General features: G+C 45.6%; 1 protein-coding gene across 4 annotated transcripts; it reads right to left on the bottom strand.

Annotated features, from left to right (window-relative positions):
* Positions 1-3,079: 3,079 nt before the first annotated feature.
* Positions 3,080-20,173, bottom strand: mbtps1 (membrane-bound transcription factor peptidase, site 1). 4 transcript variants are annotated; one of them, XM_079743946.1, is made up of 23 exons: positions 20,150-20,160; positions 20,040-20,067; positions 17,722-18,268; positions 16,334-16,597; positions 14,009-14,224; positions 13,726-13,836; positions 13,069-13,178; positions 12,636-12,752; positions 12,077-12,144; positions 11,878-11,980; positions 11,437-11,588; positions 11,017-11,178; positions 10,197-10,341; positions 9,499-9,687; positions 8,829-9,001; positions 7,989-8,261; positions 7,608-7,732; positions 7,078-7,155; positions 6,785-6,925; positions 5,280-5,411; positions 5,039-5,165; positions 4,609-4,739; positions 3,080-4,052 (listed from the first exon to the last, which is right to left on the bottom strand). In XM_079743946.1, the coding sequence occupies exons 3-23, from the start codon at positions 17,948-17,950 to the stop codon at positions 3,826-3,828; spliced, it is 3,273 nt and encodes a 1,090-aa protein (XP_079600072.1). In that variant the 5' UTR covers positions 17,951-18,268; positions 20,040-20,067; positions 20,150-20,160; the 3' UTR covers positions 3,080-3,825. The 4 variants fall into 4 exon arrangements, with proteins under 4 accessions (XP_079600072.1, XP_079600071.1, XP_079600074.1 ...); XM_079743945.1 differs by having other exon boundaries at positions 20,040-20,173; XM_079743948.1 differs by lacking the exon at positions 20,040-20,067 and having other exon boundaries at positions 20,150-20,166.
* Between the last annotated feature and the right edge of the window lie 297 nt (positions 20,174-20,470).

Consider the following 20,470-nt stretch of genomic DNA (forward strand, 5'->3'; position numbering starts at 1 on the left):
CTGCTGCTGCCATGCCCAAAAATAAAGGCGTTCCCTTCCACACACGTGCTACCTTCTCGTTTGCATTTGATCTTGTTAAACCACCCATTATAATCGTAGTCATGCCATAATCGCATAATCTACAAGGCTTGCATTCGTAATGACAAATTATACACAGTTTAACATCAGTAATTGAGCACCATAAGGTAGGTTGCCTCTAGGGATGGACAGAGAAAGAGCAGCAGGTTGAAACCAAAGCACTGGGAAAGAAAATAAGGGGAAATAAAGAAACCATTAGAGGAGTGATCGAGAAATTCTGTTTAGTGGTAGTTGTTGTTGTTGTGCTTGGTCTGTTTATTTCCCGAATCATCAAAGTAGCCTTGGACAACAAGAGACAATATTGAAGTCATAACAACCATGACAGTCATTTAAATGCACATATCAATTGAATTATACAGGCATTGGGAATATTTAATAATTAGCAACAACAACATAACAACAAAATAAATTGCAGATTTGACTTGGTAATGACTGTTACTGGTGGACCAAATTATAGGCCTAATGATTTACATTTCTTAATTATTTGTTTTCTGTTCAAGGAACTTAATCTTTATTCCCTTCATTTGGATGATTGAAATTGTATTAGCTGGCAAAACCAAAACAAAAACAACGGTTAATTTGACAATTGGAATCCTTAAATGACCTTTATGGATCACTTTGACTCTAAGTGTTATGATGGGTATGAAGAAGTTTAGCAAGACTGGAGTCTTCAATGCATTCAAATATAAACTATTTTGGATTCCTAATGGAACAGTTATTCAGTTAACACCCAAAGGCGCCTCTAATCCCTGTTGCACATCAAAATATAGAGGATAATCCACCGTTGATTTAGTGAGGATATAGAAGGATCAACTGTGGTGAGGGAGGGGAGATGTAGTGGAGGCGGGGCGGCGATGGATGCGCCTGGACGTCTCCCTGGGGCCCCTGGCCTCTCGTAACCGGGACGACCAGGGGACCGGCTTGGCCCCTGGCAGTGCATCGCGGCACCTGGGAACCGAGGAGGGGAACGAGGTCATGTGACCTCTTGGCACGCCGTCAACTTCTCCCAAAATCTCGTGAGCGCCGTTAGATAGTTCCAGGGGCATTCCCCAGAGTTTCCCAAGGTCCGAGGAGATTAGCCAGCCGACGGGGCCGTCGTGGAAGAGGCTGGGTGACAGATTCACAGGCTGATGGGCCCATTAGGCTTAGAGCCCTGCACCCCAGCGCACCACCCATACAGTCAGCCTTCCATGGGTCCAGCTCAGAGCCCCAACCACCACCATGCATCAGCCTATGGGATCTGTAATCCAGCCAAAAGAATGGCACACCATTAGTCCAACGGCTGAATTCAATCGGAATAGTGAATAGCTACATGCATGACAGAATTTGTATGTTGTATGTTTTTTTCTACTTTGAGAGACTTGAATCATGATGTTACAACAGACAATGTGAATGACATGAGAAGAGTAAATAGATGTACTTAAGCATCCCTCGGTCCTGGTCTGGTCCTGGGGTCCAGGTGGAGCTGGGGTGGGTGGTGGTGGAGGGGTGATGGTGGGTGGTGTATGATAGGTGGTGTATGGTGGAGGGGTGATGGTGGGTGGTGTATGATAGGTGGTGTATGGTGGAGGGGTGATGGTGGGTGGTGGTGGAGGGGTGATGGTGGGTGGTGTATGATAGGTGGTGTATGGTGGAGGGGTGATGGTGGGTGGTGGTGGAGGGGTGATGGTGGGTGGTGTATGATAGGTGGTGTATGGTGGAGGGGTGATGGTGGGTGGTGGTGGAGGGGTGATGGTGGGTGGTGTATGATAGGTGGTGTATGGTGGGGGGGTGATGGTGGGTGGTGTATGGGGGGTGATGGTGGGTGGTGTATGGGGGGTGATGGTGGGTGGTGTATGGTGGGTGGTGTATGGTGGGGGGTGATGGTGGGTGGTGTATGGTGGGGGGTGATGGTGGGTGGTGTATGGTGGGTGGTGTATGGTGGGTGGTGTATGGTGGGGGGTGATGGTGGGTGGTGTATGGTGGGGGGTGATGGTGGGTGGTGTATGGTGGGTGGTGTATGGTGGGTGGTGTATGGTGGGGGGTGATGGTGGGTGACCAGCTGAGGGAAGCAGACAGCTCCAAAGGAAGAGGACTTTTAGACCGTGTGAATGAGGTCCCAATGAGCTTGATGATTGTCATACTATCTGTCCGGTATCCGCATCGACAGTGAAGCTGGTAAATGTCCCAGCAATTGTGTTGTAAGTAGATAGGTGGACATACCATTAAGGATTCAATGAGGAATATGATCCCTTAAATAAGTCCTCAATATTCTTCCCCTCTTACCTGAATAATGCATCCTGCCTTTAATACTATTTATGGCTGTATAGGCAATACAACAGTTCACCAGCCGAGTGCAATAATTAGTGTTTAATTCGGATTTCTTATTTTTTCCAACATTACAACAAAAAATAAAGAAATTTGACATCATTTTTTGTCTATGTTTATAAAAATACAACTGAAAACAAACCAAAAGTATTATTTTGTTGGAATATCCACTACAGAAAAAAAAGTAAAGCAACACCAACATTAGGTATTAACCTCGTAATCTTCATGATCATCTTGAACAATCGGTTGAATGTGTATGTTGGTGACGTACATAGGAAACCAGGGCAGTCTGCATGGGCACATTGCAAATATAGAAGTCTGCAATTATACACATTTTTATCTAAAAAACAGAGCCAGATTGACCAAGATACTTTGCCACAACATAAAACCTATAGCCATAAACATATTTTGATTTTCCTTTGTTGCCAAGTTTATGCGTGTTCCAGCTAGACCCAATGTGTAAAGTCTCTCAGCAGAATTAATTCTTCACTCTCACTAGTCTTTCAATCACTGAAATTGCCTTAAGATCCTAATTAAATCATTTTGATTATCTGATTTACTACCTTGTATAAAAGCAACCAAAAAATATCTTGGGAGAAACAATTGACAGAATTTGACTTCATGTTTACGTCAAATATGCGTACTCAGAACTATTACTATAAAACCCGATTATTTTTAATGACGTGAGCCAGAATGATGCCTTTTTTTTATTGATGAAATACATTTTCAACAGTTTGTCATTGCTATTTTATATACAGTGAAATCGTGAATCATTGTAGGAAATAGGTTAACAGAAAGGCTGTTCATAGATGGACAAAACGATACCAATTAAGACAATAAATGAAATATACAAAAACACCAAGATGAGGTCAAGGGATGGGTCATTTGTAAATACCTGTGAGTGTGTTCGCAAAGGTTGTCAATGTCAAAGCGTTGCTGCGTTTAGTTTTATGAAATATGCATTTGAATAAAAACAAATTCAATAAATATAAGAATGTCATGGAGACGTTTCAGTCAAAGAAAAGTCAAGTAAAGAATATCCCTTTCTTTAAGAGAACAATGTAAGAATTTTGGGCAACATTTTCGTTTTCCTTGAAAGTGGGCTGATCTCCTGGTGAGGTTTTGTATGTAGTGTAATTTTGTGAATATGTGTGTAATACTGTCCAAAACAGCTCAATACTCTACACAGATACATACAGGTCACAAAGACTTTGATAACCATTAGGCACAGAACCATTCAAGCACCAATGGAAAAAAACGGGAAAGCAGTCTGAAAGTTTTTCTGTGTTTAAGAAAAGCTGGATTCCCCCTCCTGTGCCCTTGGGTCTCAGCATCGGTAGAGTTCATGGGTCATACAGCCATGATCCATGCATTAGGCCTCATGGTGTCCACTCCCACGCATCTCTGGTTTGAGGCCGCGTTCAGCAGCCATAGGTCCAATCAAACGGTGGGGCTCTTGCCCGTTGCCATGGTGGCGGTGGGGATGGGGGCGGGGCTCTGCTGCTGTAAGTAGGTGGGGCGCTTCACACGGGGCTTCCTGCGCTTGGGTTTGCTTTTGGCTTTGGTCAGCTGTACCACAAAGAAGGACAGGACAACCATGGCGCCCAGGAACGCAAAGACGGGGATGGTCTGGCCCACTTCCTGGTTGTAGCGGCCAGGCATTATCCCTGAGGTCAAAGACAGGAAGTGACAGGCGAGTTGAAGAAGAAACAGACCCAGCAATCTGTCATCTATACCATCGGGAGTCTAAAGCCTTAGCAGCTTATAGTCTGGCATGTAGCCAGAATCAGATCCTGACCTTTGACCTGGTCCGGTGTTAAAGGGACAGTGAACCCAAATCGGTTTAGTTTTTTGTTTTAAACTTCGCAACATTTCTGAGGATCCACATAATAGTAATCTATGCCATTTGATCACGGTTACTGAAATAAGTAATTTGGAGAAAACAGGTAAAATCCTATGTGTTTGCATAGGATTTTGTGAATGTTTCACTCATTTCATGTACAACATCGCTCACTCTATTGCTCGTACACAACAGAAGTAAAAGAAGGTTGGCATGGGAGATAACCATTGTGATAAAACGCCCCCTCCTCCCTAGAACTCTCAGCCCAGAACGCTTTTTTTTTTAAAATCTCATAGTGGTCTAAAATCAAGCTGAAAGAGGGGAATTAGACTTTAAAGTGAATTAAACGTCTTTGTATTGAACTTATGAAGGTTAGGACTCACCACCTGGGATGTCCCAGGCCCCACTCTCCCCAGGGGACAGAGGCCTGACCTGGGGCCGGTAGGGCCTCACGTTGGGCAGAGCCACCTTGTCCAGGTCGACCGAGAGCAGCTTCTGGTGCTTCCACAGATTACTAGGAAAACAGGAGAGTAAGTGAGGGAGAGGGTGAGAGACAGAAGGAATACAGGAGGGTAAACAGAAGGAGAGAGGGAAAGACAGAAGAAATAAAGGGAGGGCAATGCACAAACTCCATCACACACAGTTGAGAGCAATTTTTTGAATTTTGTCTGGTTGAGATAAAAACCTATTAACGAGTTGCAACAACAGAATAGCTGTAAGAAAACATCTGCCAACAACACACCTCGCTTAAGTTATTCCCTTTACAGAGCTACAAAATATGTAGTATGTAGGATAATGTGCGATTGAACGTACCTGGGCGCTGTCTCGTTGAGTGGCTGGGGCTTAGCCCAGGACAGGTGAGGGCAGGCAGGTAAGGGGCGGGGCTTAGGATCGCCCAGGTGTGGCTCCAGCACCTTAGAGTAACGATAGAGATGGTTGCCTGCGAGGGAAAGTGGAGGAATGCTTACAGAAGAGTAGAACATTTACTGACATATAACATGAGTGTTTTTGCATTGCATATGTACATGCAATTACCATTCAAAACCATGCTTACCTTCCAGTCTTTGTGGCAGTGGGCGGTCTGCGCCTTGAGGGGCCCCTACTCTACTGTGGGAGTGGACCAGACTCGGGGGAGTCATGCTATAAGATGTGTACTGTAGCAGCGCATCCAGCAGCCAGAAACAATCTGGAATGGAAGAACCAGGGGAACGTTAGAGAAGGTCCTGAGAGGTGTTGGTGAGGCACCAGCCTGTAATGGTGACCAGCCTGTGATCCCTGGAGACTATTTGAGCAAACAGCAGCTTTGACACTTTTTTTACAGAGTGAAAACTAACCAATTTGTTGGTAGTTAATAGGGATGTGAATAACTCAAATAATCGGTGGGTGGTATCAACGAATAATCGATTATTCGATGGGTGCCAACATTCACAAAGGATCACATGGATCGTCGGCAAGAAATCAATTAGTAGGCCTATCTTAAACGCAAAAAAACAACTACCTGCTAAGTAGGTTGAGTCAAATTGTCTGTTCAGCCTTCAAAACGAGAGCTGGTAAATTGTGAAAAATGCATTAAACTGTAATCCGAAAACGCGGTAAAGACCCTATAGTATCTGTGGTATAAAGGCTGGGACGAATTTCAAATTCTAAATATGTACACTTTATGTTGAAAGTATAGACCGTCACGATTCCCATTGAAACGAACGGAGCGGTGTTTTGCTCTTCAAAACGAGAGCTGGTAAATTGTGAAAAATGAATTAAACTGTAATCAGACAACGCGGTTAAATGCTATAGACCCTAGAGTATCTGTGGTATTAAGGCTGGGACGAATTTCGAATTATAAATATGTACAATACATAACGTTAGCTCTCTGGCGCATAGCTGAGCGGACTAGAATACCTCCCATTTCCAAGTCGTAGCTAAGGTCTGTCCTATGTACTGGAGGAGTGAACAATGTTTCCGTTGCATAAGAACCTTACGAGAGGGATTGTTCCAGGTATAAGTCAATCCCTCAGGCAAAAATATATAGAAAAAATACATAAATATAAAGAAAACCTTTATATTTGGATTGTAAAACGCATGAAAATATAAATGAATGGTCTTAATTTATTTTCTATGGCAAGTGACCATGGTATAAGCGGGATAATGCCCTTGGACACCTGTCCAAACATTAGTTCCGTCCGTTAATTATTTTTTATTTGAATGGGAATAAATGTTAACGGTCCAAATGTTAAAAATCGACTTTGACCCTTGGGAACGAATAATCGAATATTTTGACCCATCCCTAGTAGTTAGGCGAAGCAGCTGTGTGGGAGATAAGCATTAATTTCGCACGTGAATTCGTATTTTTAAGTGTTGTACTTGTGTTTCATCCATTTTGCAGTTCAATTGCGTTTATTTTATTTTCATAGGCTGGTAATACTGAAACATCACCCTATAACTAACATTGTTCTGAATATGTCTACAAGTTCCTCTTTTAATACTTTATTATTGACTAACAAAACCTAGATTTAACAAGCAATTTGTTTCAAAACAATCATTCAGGTTTCCATTTTCTTTTACCTTTTTGCCTGTGGCTATCGTCTATACAGTTGGAGTCTCCATACAGAGCAATACGGCCACCCCCGTCAGATGGCGTTTGGTACAGTCCAAGGATTGGAACTCCTTCCACTACCGCGGTCTCCTGCTTCAACACCTCCAGACCTACCACACACACACACACACACACACACACACACACACACACACACACGTTTGAACAGACACCAGCTCCTCGCAGTGTACCAGACTAGCGCAGACAGGCTTCGCTATCATTCTCAAGGAAAGAAAACGATTTAACAGCCCAAAATAAATACCTTGGTCTTTAAGATTTTTGGCAATCACTATTCCATCTTCAGGGAAGCGGGCGATACTGCAGCCTGAGGCATAGTACACTAAAGAGAGAGGGAGAGAGAGTCAAGACATACCCAGGGACCGCTGGTTAAGGAACACAAGATAACATTCAGAAGATACCTCAGAAATTAGATGTATTATGAGATATGAGATAAAAGCAAAGCATCTAGTCCCTAAAAACAGGGTGGCTCACTTATGTAATGTTAAAGTAACGACAGGATGTCAGCTCACCGGAAATAAAATAACTAATATATTGAATAATGGTGCATTGCTTTGGCATCTGTAAGTAATATGAAATAAATAGAAAAAAAAGGAGAAAGCATCTATCTATCTCTATATCTATATATATTTATATATATTTATATATTAAGAAACACAGCGTGTTCCGTAAAGCTTCCCAGTGACATTGCAGATCATTGAGTCGTTTTTGGCGTTGTATGCATGTATGTATGAATGTGTATGTGTATTTGAATGTGTATGCATGTGTTCTTACTGTCGTGATCTGCCATGGTGAAGTCTCCCTCGTAGAGCCCGTCGCTGAAGGCCATCCCCCACACAGAGATCAGCTCGTTCAGGGCCGGTATGTTGGCGCCCCCCGTGTCCGGCATCCACCACTGCCTAAGGATCACATCAGAAAGCAATGGAAAAAAAGACCAGACCTCAATAATTGCCAAGACCTAATTTCCAACATAAAGGCGTGCGTTTAACAACCCCCAAAACGACTAAATGATCAGCGCTGTCAGTGGCAAGCTTGACGGAACACGCTGTGCGACGGCAACAGAGGAGTCTCAAAATAAACCAATCAACAAGGCTCTGGTTTCAAATCAATGAGCGGCTCAACTACTCAAGGCAAGGCGGCGGGGGCGCTACCTACCTGGTGTTCTCGTCGTAGAACTTGACCTTCCTCATGACGGAGGTGTTGTACCAATCGCTGAAGACGATGAGGGACAGGCCGTTGTCGATGTCCCTCCGCAGCTTGGTGATCTCCTCGGGGAAGTACTCCTCCTCACTGTCCACCATCAGCAGGGTGCCGTACTGGCTGGCGTCGAAGCAGGTGATGGGCGCGCCCAGCACCTCCACAAAGTAGCCCATGCTCCGCAGGTGTTGGTACATGTCCCGGAAGTTGGTGTGGATGTGGTCCCCGTTCCTGCACGCACGCACGCACCAACACACAGCTTGAAAGGTGGACCGGATATAGAGTAGCAAAGAAAGTGCATCGCACGATAAGATATGATATCTGGTTTTGATGATTGCTCAAGAGGGCAGATGATTATACAAACAAATGATAAGGTTTCCATATCAGGTTTGGTTAATATGAAAGGAGTTTGGAAGCCTTGTAGATTGAGCATAAAGTCCACATTGATATTTACCTTATCTTCCTAGTGAGAGGAGATGTCTAACCTTTAATAATTGTATGTGTAGGCCTGCAGTATTTTTCTAATCTTTTCTGTGTTTACCATGCGCTAGTTGAGATCCAGTTTTTTTTGCATAAATCGCTGTGCTGCTTTTGGTGGAAAAGGTACCAGCCTATCACTCCATAAATAATATTAAATAAGAAATTAAGACAAATAAAACCAGCTTGAGAATCATGAAGGCTTCAAGGATGTTTCACATCAAAGATGTGGAAAAAGGCCTCCAGCCTGCCGTTGTATGTGGTTCTCATCAGTGCATTAGTTCCATCCCGTCACTAGCGTTGGCCTCCCGCTCCACCCACCAGTCCAGCGGGTCGTTCTTCATGCGCAGGTTGTCTCGGGGGAAGTAGCCGGGCGGGTAGCGCAGGTTGTGGTACTGGTCCCACAGCACCCTCTTGCTGCGGGGAGGCGTCGGTACAATCTTCACTTTGATGGGCAGCTTGACGGTGGAGGTCAGCTCCCCGCCCACCGCCGACTGAGGATGGGCAGAGGATCAGTCACGTTCATTTAATATTAAAACCCTTTAACGACCTGCCACACTGGGGGCCGCCAATGACGGCCGTGAGGTCAATGAGGAGATCAGCCCTGGCCTTGACAGCACTATGACTCAGAGCCAGGAGGTCCTGAGGCGTCTTCTCATGTGCCTCTGCTGGCACCCCATTGATATTAGTCCCTCTACCCTGGAAAGAGCAGGTCTATCTGGGAGGGAGGGGCCATCTGTCCAAGTGCTCAGGGTGTTCATATAGAAGTGTTGACTTTGATTTATAGTGTTACTGTAAAGTACAAAAGTACAGTTTTAAAATGTGTTTAAAACTCCATTACAACAGGAATAAGGGTCTTGCATAGACCAAAATACCGATATGAATTAGGGCTAGGCCTAAAACGATTTGATTTATTAATTAAAATAAGCTAGTCACTGAAAAGTCCAAAGCAGGCGTTACATTTCCCTTTTTCTTATTTGAAATCACTCACGTCGTTCTCCGCGGGCGACGCCACCGTGAGCATCACGTGACCCTGGGCCACGCCCTCCCACGACCCCGCCTTCTTGGCCACAGAGATGGAGATGGCCAGGTAGCCTGCCCACGGCCACAGCACGGCAGAGTAGGACATGGCCACGTCGATGTGGTCCCCGTTCTGGGGCAGGTAGGGCTGCCAGATGGGCTGGGGGTTGCAGGAAGGGTTAGGCAGCACAGTTCTCCGAAAGCAGCTTACAGTGAATACAGGTACCAGAACAACATTTCCAGGCTGCTGAAGTCCGATTTTGAAATGTGCCATGAGCCCTTTTCCCTAAATGACCAGAGAATCAGTTTTGGACACTGTCCAGAGTTGCCCTTTCACACATGTAGCACATCAAATGAGAGTGTCGCGTGGACGCTGGGAAAACCGGTGTTTGGGTGAGGATAGGGATGAAGCCCGGGTAAAGCGGCAGGACATGACGCAAAAAATATACTATATACTACTACAAGGTCAAGGGCGAAGGGTGTGAGTGGAATATGTGCTACATAGCACCACCATTACATTCTTTCAACTGTGAGTCCAATAACAGAATTTTCGCCAGACACTAACATACCGTTCTGAATTCACGGCGGTGGTACACAAACGAGTGTCTTTGCTTTACTCATAGTGAACAGGTGGCTCTGTTCCATTAAATCTGCGGTGCTCATGCATACCTTGTCTACGATCCTGCCGGTGACTCCCATGCCATTGAGGATGGTCACGTTGACGATGGTGGGCATCCCCCCGTAGTAGATGGGCTGCGAGCAGTAGGGCCACATGTACGGACACTCCGTCAGGTCGATGTAGTTGGGGGAGAGGCTGAGAGAGAGGTCAACAGCGATCCAGAGGTCAGGGGTCAGTTCAGGGTAGTTATAGATGTGGAACAGATTCTCAATGTAGTTAAAAGGCTCTTGCTGAAAGGCTGTGCTCCGTTTGCTTCTTATCATTGCAACACAGTGGGTTCAAAGTGTGGCCAGGTGTGGCTGAATAGGGTTTTGGTTGTTCCCTGGATGTCTGGCCCCACCTGAAGGCCTCCTTGAGATACCACCTAACCAGGTCAGGGATCTATCCAGACCTAAACAACTTTAGGGGAGGGAATCTCTCAGGATCTCTTCTGATATTCTCATTCTTGGGGTCCTAATTAAATTGACACATTTCATATACAAATCACTCATTCTAACGCTGATACACAACGACCATGGCGATAACACGCCCCCTCTTTCCTAGAACTCTGCGCTGAACCAGTGGCTTAACTGGCTCTTCAAACTGTTGGTATTATTTAGTACTCATAGCGGGACTCGGTATCAGAGACACAAATGTGTTCTTGATTAAGTACATAGGGATTCAAATTTCAGGATCTGCTCCACTCCGCTGTTAGCTAGGAAAGGCAAAGTGGAAAATCATGAAATTAAATTAGAGTGATAATGCAAACTGTGGTGGAAACCTTGTGGATAAAAGGGTTTCTACAAGGTGGCTGTGGTGCTCGTCACTCACCTGGCCTGGGGCCGGTAGCTGTTGAGGATCTGGTAGGCCCTTATCAGGTCCAGTTTCCCGTGGCCTTGTTCGAACATGTTGGCCCCGGGGAGCCTGCGGGCTGACGCCATCAAAGCCTGCTTCATGGACGCTGGGTTGATCAGCTCCCGGTTCAGCACAGTGCTGCAGGCAAGAGAGGACTGCTGGTTCGGTGTGCCTGTGTGTGTCTAATGCATCCATTACGGGCGTCAGGTTTTAATACCAAGCCGACTCTAAACCATTTCAACATGTCTGGTCACGTGTAAACTGTATAACATCTGCAGCCTGAACCCAAACTGTCCATCTGTCCATTGACAGGCAGTCGATGGACAAGGACGTTTAACATGAGCGACGAGGACCCCCTGCACAGCGGAGCAGAGGGGAGAGGCTGGGATCACCGACCTGGCCAACAGGGTGACGGCCCCCGCCACCACGGGCGAGGCCACGCTGGTGCCCGACAGTGAGCGGCAGCCCTCCTTCATCCCGGACCCCCGCACCCCCGAGCCATAGGTCACGATGTCCGGCTTCACGCGGCCATAGCCCCCTGGTAGCTCCTGGGCAAAGAGAGAGGGAACCGAAAGGGGAGCGAGAGCATCAGAGACGTGGGAGCAGACGTGGGACTACTGAAAATTGTCATGGAAGGAAAGAGTGGGGGGGGCAGCTACTGAGTTTACATGAGAGAGAGAGAGAGAGAGAGAGAGAGAGAGAGAGAGAGAGAGAGAGAGAGAGAGAGAGAGAGAGAGAGAGAGAGAGAGAGAGAGAGAGAGAGAGAGAGAGAGAGAGAGAGAGAGAGAGAGAGAGAGAGAGAGAGAGAGAGGTTGAGAGAAAGTGAGAGGAACCCACCCATGTGGTCATTCCTCGGGAGGAAAACCTGGCGATGTTGTCCTCAAAGTCGATGCCCCCCACCCCGATCACGTCCATCTGATCGGCGGGGTTGTTCAGCGTGCTGGGATCCAACCGAAGACATAAGGTTAACCACGGTACACATGGACCCTGATCAAAGCATGACCTGTTGCCCTGAGGGGTGTCGCAACTCACTCACCCGTACAGAGGTCCGTCGTTGCCGATAGCAGAGACCATGATGACACGGTTGGCGGTGAGCTCCCACACCTGGAGAACGAGAGACAGAGCACGAGCGGGGAACACTTTACCCACAGGTTTGACTGAGGTCTTGGCACAAGCAGTCAAGGTATCTAAGCGCCTGGAGGATCTACGAAGGGACTGCTGTTCTGCAGCTGGATTTATGCATTCTGTTGAAAGACGTTGGTCCCAAAACATATACCATTTCCATGGCATTTCACCTATACCAGCATGAATTCTAACGTTATAATATAGTAATATATTTTGGAGGGGGGAATCTTCAGCGAACAAACCAAAAACAGACCCTAAAAGTGAGAAATGGTTATATGAAGTTTGTCATATAATATGATACACTAGTAATTAACTGAGTGACACAAGAATGAGTAGAGGCACTGGCAGCAGTGCCCTAGAGCACCACCTAATGCATTGGAATAACAAGGCATTTAATTGACTATCAATTACATACATAACTGGTTTCATTTAACACAACAATAAAGCAGGGATTCAGGTAATGACATCACCTTGTCAACAAAGGGGTGGTCCATGAAGTCAGGCCCCCCGATACTGAGGTTGAGAACGTCGATCTTCTTCAGGATGGCGTAGTTAAAGGCATCAAGGAACCAGGAAGTGTAAGACACCTTGTGGACCAGGACACACCGGTTATACATCACATGGTGGCGCAAAGCACCAGCATTATGACAATTAACACACACGCAGAATCCAATATTACCCATTTCAGAAATACATAAACAGGTGGTGGAAATGGTGAAACTTGTCATGTCATGTCTAATGACCCTGGAAGTGACACGCTTGAGTTCAAACACCTACGCCCACTGCACAAAACACACTGTTTACATCTTATTCACCCTCCATATATATTACTCTTCTTCTGGCTTCACTTCATGATGCCACTTTGAATTGGTATGAACTCATTAACAAAATTGGTGGACCTACTTGATTGTTGGTGAAGACCCTGAAGATGTGAAGCTCAGAGTCTGGGGCGAAGCCCTGGCACTCCCTCATGCTGGCAATCACTCCCGCGACGAAGGTGCCATGACCCAGCCCTGATGAGAGAGCAAGAAACTCACTCAGAACTGCCCTGTAGGCCTGAGGCTAACACTCAGAACTCCACTGTAGGCCTGAGGCTAACACTCAGAAATCCACTGTAGGCCTGAGGCTAACACTCAGAACTCCACTGTAGGCCTGAGGCTAACACTCAGAACTGCACTGTAGGCCTGAGGCTAACACTCAAAACTGCACTGTAGGCCTGAGAGTAACCCTCAGAACTCCACTGTAGGCTTGAAGATATTTGCCCAAAACACAACAGTCCACATATGAAGAGCCCAGTCTGATCTCTTTTTATTAACAATATACCATAACTTGCTAAACTGAAAAGAAAAATGAAAAAATATCTTTTTTAATTAAGAATATTGGAACACATGCTAGAGCATAGTGCCACAGATTTAAGACCTATTGATGTCAATCCTTTGAATGGAAGCAGTGACCCATATCACTCTTGGTACTATTTATAGCCATATCATCCATATCATAATAGTCTTCATCTGGCATTTCAAATAATGCCATCAGCATCATCATCACACCCAGTCTCACCATCATCCAGAGTCTTTTCGTTGGTCCAGTTTGTCCTCTCCTTCACGTTCTTGAAATGAGGGTGCTTCTCACTAAGGCCTGTGTCAAAAACTGCCACCTTCACCCCAGAACCTACACACAGACAAACAGACACATTATATTTTATTAGTAATCTGTCCAGGTTTATTCTGTGAAACTTTGATATGCAAGACCTTGTCTGAAAGGTGCTCTATAAGCAAAGTGAATAAGCATAAGTGGTAAAGTCATGTCAATAGGGCTGGAGGTCAGGGTTCAGGGGTCATACCGGTGTGTCCCATCTGCCAGAGAACATCGGCCTGGAGGATCTGGGCCACGTGGCGAGGGATGGCGCGGAGCAGGCGGCGGCTGGAGTGGCGGCCTGTGGCGTGCCAGAACCCGGAGCCTATGGATAGGCTGGTCCGCCGGAGGGGGCGGGATGTCTGCCACGACTGCCACTTCTCCGTCCAACGAGTGTCATTGCAAGGGCCGCTGGGTTCAGCTGCTGTGAGGCCATAGAGCATGGACGAATTAACGCAAAGCCGGGACCAGACAACTGAGGACCGGTTCAAAGTTCTGGTCTCGTGGGGTTTCCTTCCATCTTAAATGGAGGTGCCGTCAAGTCAGCAGCACAGCCCCACATTCTGATTCCACCATTTTCTCTTTTTCCACCTTAAGGCTTTCTCCCTCATGGTAAGCAATTACTTTCCCTTTCATTGGCATCATCAATCCTTGTCCTCTCTTTATTTCTGTGTATTCCTCTCCTATTCCTCTCTCCCTCCCTCCCTCTTAGTTTGGCTGCGTATGAGATCTCGTTCCCCGTTATTGTTCTCGATCATGTCTGTAGGGACGCACCAATACCAATACCAGTACTCAGAACCGATACTGTACTCATGTACTCATAAAACTTCTCAGATACAACCACCCGATACCACTTTACGAAACATAACCTTTTCTTTTCTTCTTCATGGTAATTTGTCTGATATGATCATCAACATAGTAATCTATGCCATTTAGGTGCAGATACTGAACAAAGTCCCCAGTTTAAAAGAAAAAGGGGTAGAATCCGATGTTTTTGCCCTTTTCCCCAAAAAACGATGAATGTTCCACTCGTGACGTCGGAGGCACTTGGAAGTCAAGACCTAGGTGCATCGGCGGCATGGTTTGTGTGACCTCTGCCTGGGTAGCGGTTGACTGTGGCTTTCGAGAGAAAGTGGAGCTTTCTGGAAATGTATTGTATACCGCTAGGGTGTGTGTGTGGATGGGGAAGCTCCGTCTGAGGAGCATTGACTAATATAGAACCCGAGTCCAAGAGTTAGGCTTCCCTGACACATACAGTACAACGACCATGGCAATAACACACCCCCTATTCCCGAGAACTCTCTGCTGAGCCACTGGATTCACTGAGCCAGTGAATCCAGTCTCAAACTGTTATGGTATTATTTAGTACTCGCTATATCGGTACTCGGTATCAGAGAGTACCCAAATGTAAGTACTTGTTCTTGGTCTGAAAAAAAGTAGAATCAGTGCATTCCTATCCGTCATTATTGTTATATAGGTGTATGAAACCCTACACATTGAATCAGTTGAGAAGGATTGGCTCCAAAGAACAACCGTGGCTGGGCTTGAGCAAAAAGAATAAGAGGCAGGCTGTTCTGCTTCTCTTCTGTTCTTGCCATGCTGCCTAAAGATGTAATTTAATGTTCATTGCTCCCATCCTTTCCTGGTCTAATAGATGTTTTTGTCCATGAATTAAAATGTTCAAAAAATAAGTGTGGGGCAACCAATGTCCATTGCCACTGAAATAAAGAAAATGGGAAGACAAAACAATAAACAATAACAATGTAAGCGTTCTCATTATGGACTTTGAGATCCCACCACCGCCTCGTAACCCTGGCACCGAAAGACTCATGCCGAAAGCTGTTTGTTTCAGGACACACTGAAAGCTTTCATCCATAGCCAGGTACAGCAGGCGATCAGCAACCCCACCCCCAGACAGCTTCACTTAGTACTCCTCCATGTGGAAACACAGACACCCTGTGTTTCTGGCTTCGTATCCCCCGTGTAGGGACACGGACACACACAGGCTCTTAGACACACACAGGTACACACCATCTCTAGTGTGTGTATGTGTGGCTGTGTGTGCGTGTGCGTGTGTGTGTGAAGTATTCAAGAACATACAAGTTCATACACAAACTCGACACACTGCAATAACAAACACACCTCCACTACACAAACACAGACTGCAGTGACACACACGCCCACACCCACACACCTCGCCTCATACCAAGTGTACAGAGAGCAAGAGAGAAAGACCGACAGATAAGATGATGGACTATGGTCAGAGGCTAATCAATAATTGTAAAATAGGCAATGCTGCTTGTGAAATAAACTAAAGCTGAAAATATGACACTTTAGGGCTGCAACTAACCAGAGCCCAAAGTGATGGCTAAAGTTTCCTTGATCAAGACAAACTAAAGTATTCAAATCATTACTGACTGAAACAGAGTATACAATTTCAGCATTCTCAAAAAATACAAATGGCCGTCACAAACAACATCAATGAAAACAGCGACACCATACAATGTGCGTGATGCGAGCATCGACGACTCACATGGGGTGTACTTGAGGGTCCGGAACACTTTGCGCTGTGGAGTGACGCGCTTGATGTACGGGTGGTCCTCCAGCGTCCCCAGGCTGCTATGCGACGCCTGGCGCATGTGGACCACCTCAAAGTCGCTGGGGAAGTCGGAGGCCGGGTTCTCCCGAGGAACGATGTACCACTCCAGGACCCCGTCGGCGGCGTTCCTCAGGGCACTGCTGATGTACAGGCTGCGGGCTTTGGCGGAGAAGTAGCCTGTGAAGGCGACGATGTACTCTGCACAGAGGGAAGAGTAGGAGAGCCGTGTTAGGAAGCAGTCTGCGTAGGCGGCCCAGCGGCCCGGCCTGCCAGTGTGCTAACGAGCTGGGCAGAATTGAGCAACTCAGATCTGATTCTGAGTCCGACCTGCAGGGCGGTGCATACATTCCCTATGTCTGCTGCCGACACACTCTCCTGTGTCTTCACTGACCCGTTAACAGAGTGCAGAAAAAGCCTATTTAAATGAAAGAAAATAAAGAAGACTGCTTGCATATGGAATAGACAAGTCATGAGACAGAGCGTGCTGAATGCACGTATTTCCAATAACGCTTTATATTTATAGAGCATGTGATATAAATGATAAGGGTTTGATAGGTATGGTTTTAAGGTGTAGATAATTAACAATATTGAAAACTAAAAACCCATCAGAAACACAAGAAATGTGGCCAAACATTGATGAATGAATTTCGTGAAATATCCAAATATGATCAACCTCTTGGTCTATTATCCATTTGTGGACATAACAATTTTCTAACCCAATGAGATGTATGATAGAAGGCTGTGCTGTGGGCGGGTTCCACTCACAGATCCTGCCACAAACCATCTCCGAGCATGACATACCTAACCATCTCAGCAATAAAACTCCAGGAATAATTTAAAGAAAGGACAAACTGTAAGCGTATTCGAACTCTCTGCAGCTGGGGAGTTGCAGTTTAAACAGCCCATTAATATAGGACAAGTGAATGAAAAGCATTACACTCACGATGATGCTGGGTAATGATTAAATCCCAGTAGTAAGACCTGCATCACCTGTATTACATGACATACATTTCTAAATACAGAGACAACAATACACTCCTGCCTGCTTTTATATTGCTGACAAGATGATATGTGGGAGGAGCGGAAAAGCAAGTAACGTGAACCAGACTTATTGTGCTGCAATCCACTCCTCAGCACAATGCCTGCAATACCGATACCACCACGGATGGCACGATGTGTCCAAAAGAAATAGCTCGGACAAACATCGCGTGGGATCCCCTCCTCCAACGCTAGCTACTGTTAAGGCTTCGTGAGGACTCAAACCCAAACACAACTTAAGAGCAACAAGGGACTTTTCAGAGAATTAACACATGTTCCCTCACCATGTTCCACCACCCGAGTGGAGAACTCCAGCTTCACCGTGAGATCGGAGCAGTTGGAGCCGGAGGAGGGGGGCGGGGCCTCTGTGCCGGTGGGAGGGTCATAGGGCTGCTGGGCTCCGCCCTCTGCCTCCGTTCCCACCATGGGCAGAAGGCCGAGCAGCAGCCCTAACAACAGGGACACCCCGATGGGATGCAGAGGCATGGCGGTTCCCTGGTAGACCCACACCATTAGATAGGGGGAAGGCTGGGTAATGAATTAAGTGTTACTGAACGCAGGATCCGGTGTTAAGAGTTGGGACCCAGCATTTCAAGTCCAGAGCTCGGTGATTGAGTCCACATTTTTAAAGTCCTGAGCAGCTTGATTCATTTCTTTCGGCGTTTCCTCTCCATGTTTGTAGTGCAGTTAGCAGGTCAGTGGTGGAGCCCGACTACAAACATGGTTTTCATCTTGAGAAGCGATACGTTAAAGCCAGTGGAAATGTGTGGAGGACTAGCTTCGGTCCAACCAGCGACAAGTTTTGTTCAATCCAGGGTCGTCTTTTGATTCCTAGAAAAGAAAATGTACAGTTGGGCAGTTTTGTTTTAACAAACAAAGTAATTATGTCAGGCAGGAACACAGCCATAAGGCAGACGCACAGAATACTCCTTCAGTGGATCTTTGGTCTATTCCCTTACTCCACAAGCACAAACAGAACATGTGGGCCACCTCCTCCCAGACAGCGAAACAAAGATACACACAGCACAAGGATACACGCTCATGACCCAATGAAACACAATCAATCATAACGAAGATAGTGAGGGCAGGGAAGGAGGAATTGGTGCCATATCAAGCCCATGTTCCTCTCCCAGTCGGCAGAGCTCCAAGGGCCGTGGGCTGAGGAGGAGTTACCAGATAGACAGGAGCTTCACAATAGCAAAGTGGAAACCTATCGCTAAACGCCCAAGGCATTCCCACTTGACATCAATACTGCTACAATAAACACATTCCCGTAAATCAGCTCGGAGGCTACTGAAGCAGCAAACAGCAAACTAGGCTTTCATAATACTTAGCCAAGACCTCCACCCCTTCCTGGACAAAGCCTGATGAGATAAGAGGCTGTTAATTCAAAGCAACATGTCTAGACAAACCAGTAGTGACACCCTGCATAACAGAAACACGTGCACTTTTGGAAAGCAATTACAATTAAGAAACTTACGCGTGGCAGTTATTTTATTTAGCGTCTATTTATGACACTACTAAGACTCGTTTGATGTGGGTAGGAGGCTTTTACAGCGCGGACTGTAAATCTGTGTACAATTTCACTTGAACAAAGATGGATAAATGATTTTTACTCTAGAAAGATGCATTAACCTACATCCAACACGTCAAATCACTGCTTTGAAGTTTGGGGAAAGATCCCTGCCTCTAGAACAATAGAGCTAATGACTACTGGTTCAGACCCATGGTTGTATAAATAGCCATATTGCGGCAGGGCTGTAAACGACAGGGTGGGACAACTTGGATAAACAAGACACCACACTGCAAAATTATAAAAGACAGAACATTTAACTTTTTTAGTTAGATTGCTAGCACACTTCTCATTCTCATTCCCTGCAATCAAAGACAAGGAAAGGCAGCATCTGGCTTTACTTTGGACGTTAAATGTGTCAATCAGCCCCTGTTGCGAACCATCACCATCTCCAGAAATACTATTATGGAATAACGTATATGGATGATAGAGCCCAATATATTTGCTCACGATTAATGGGTATAGAATAGATCTATCTTGGTTTGAAATTGTTCTAAACGAGTTTACACTTTCTGAATATACTCTTTCATTGTAATTGGCTAATTTCATCTCAATATTTGTTGAGCCAGTGTCTTTACCAGGCATTGCTTGCAAAACATGACCACAGGAAAAACAAACGATTATGGATTCCAAATATCTTTAACAAAACAGTAGTAGTACAGACAAAACGTTTAGCCAGCAAACGAACAATCAACATAAATAAAGATACGGTACTATTTGGTGTTGTCATGTCCAGATCCACTAGTGATTGTCACCCTATAAACTAAGAGAATAAGCCTCAACATAAGTATACCTGAGGCTTACAGATAATATATCACATGCGAACTATTGTCTATCAGACCTCTCGAGTATTTACTTGAGAGAGAGAGAACAATGTACCGCAATAATGTAAACAACGAAGCGTGCTAATGCCTGCCTGCTACAAGGAGCTTGAAGATCCCATCACTCTCACATGCGCAACGCTAGCTTGCTAGCAGCATAATGTCTTGAAGCAGTGGGCTACAACAGCATTTACTTGGTCCTACTTACCTACATGGCTCGCTTTTCAAATAAATGTCTGTCCATGTATGTTGTTACGGTCAGTGCGTATATCAAGTATAGACTGATTCGTAGTTTAACAGCAACTGAACAAAACCTACCAGAAGCAAACTCCTCCGTAGACCACTGACGTCTATTTGATCGGGTTGCCAGATTTGTGTTGACTAAAAAGATCAACTTCGAATGTGCGCCGTTTCTACGTTAATACTTTCATAACTTGTCAAGGTTGTGCATATTTCTTCGGAGAATTATTTGCACAGATTTTGCCACGGTTTGATAATCTTAAAAAATAATGGTTGCTTTTAAAATAATAGATGAATCGTGTCCAATCTGGCAACCCTACTGACTGGGGGAGAATCATCAGAAGCCTTGTATTGAATAGTATGTTCCTGCAAGTGCAGCAGTACACTATTAAGGCTGCA

This window comes from Pollachius pollachius (genome assembly GCF_949987615.1).
Source record: "Pollachius pollachius genome assembly, chromosome: 9".
In the NCBI taxonomy this organism is placed as follows: Eukaryota; Metazoa; Chordata; class Actinopteri; order Gadiformes; family Gadidae; genus Pollachius; species Pollachius pollachius.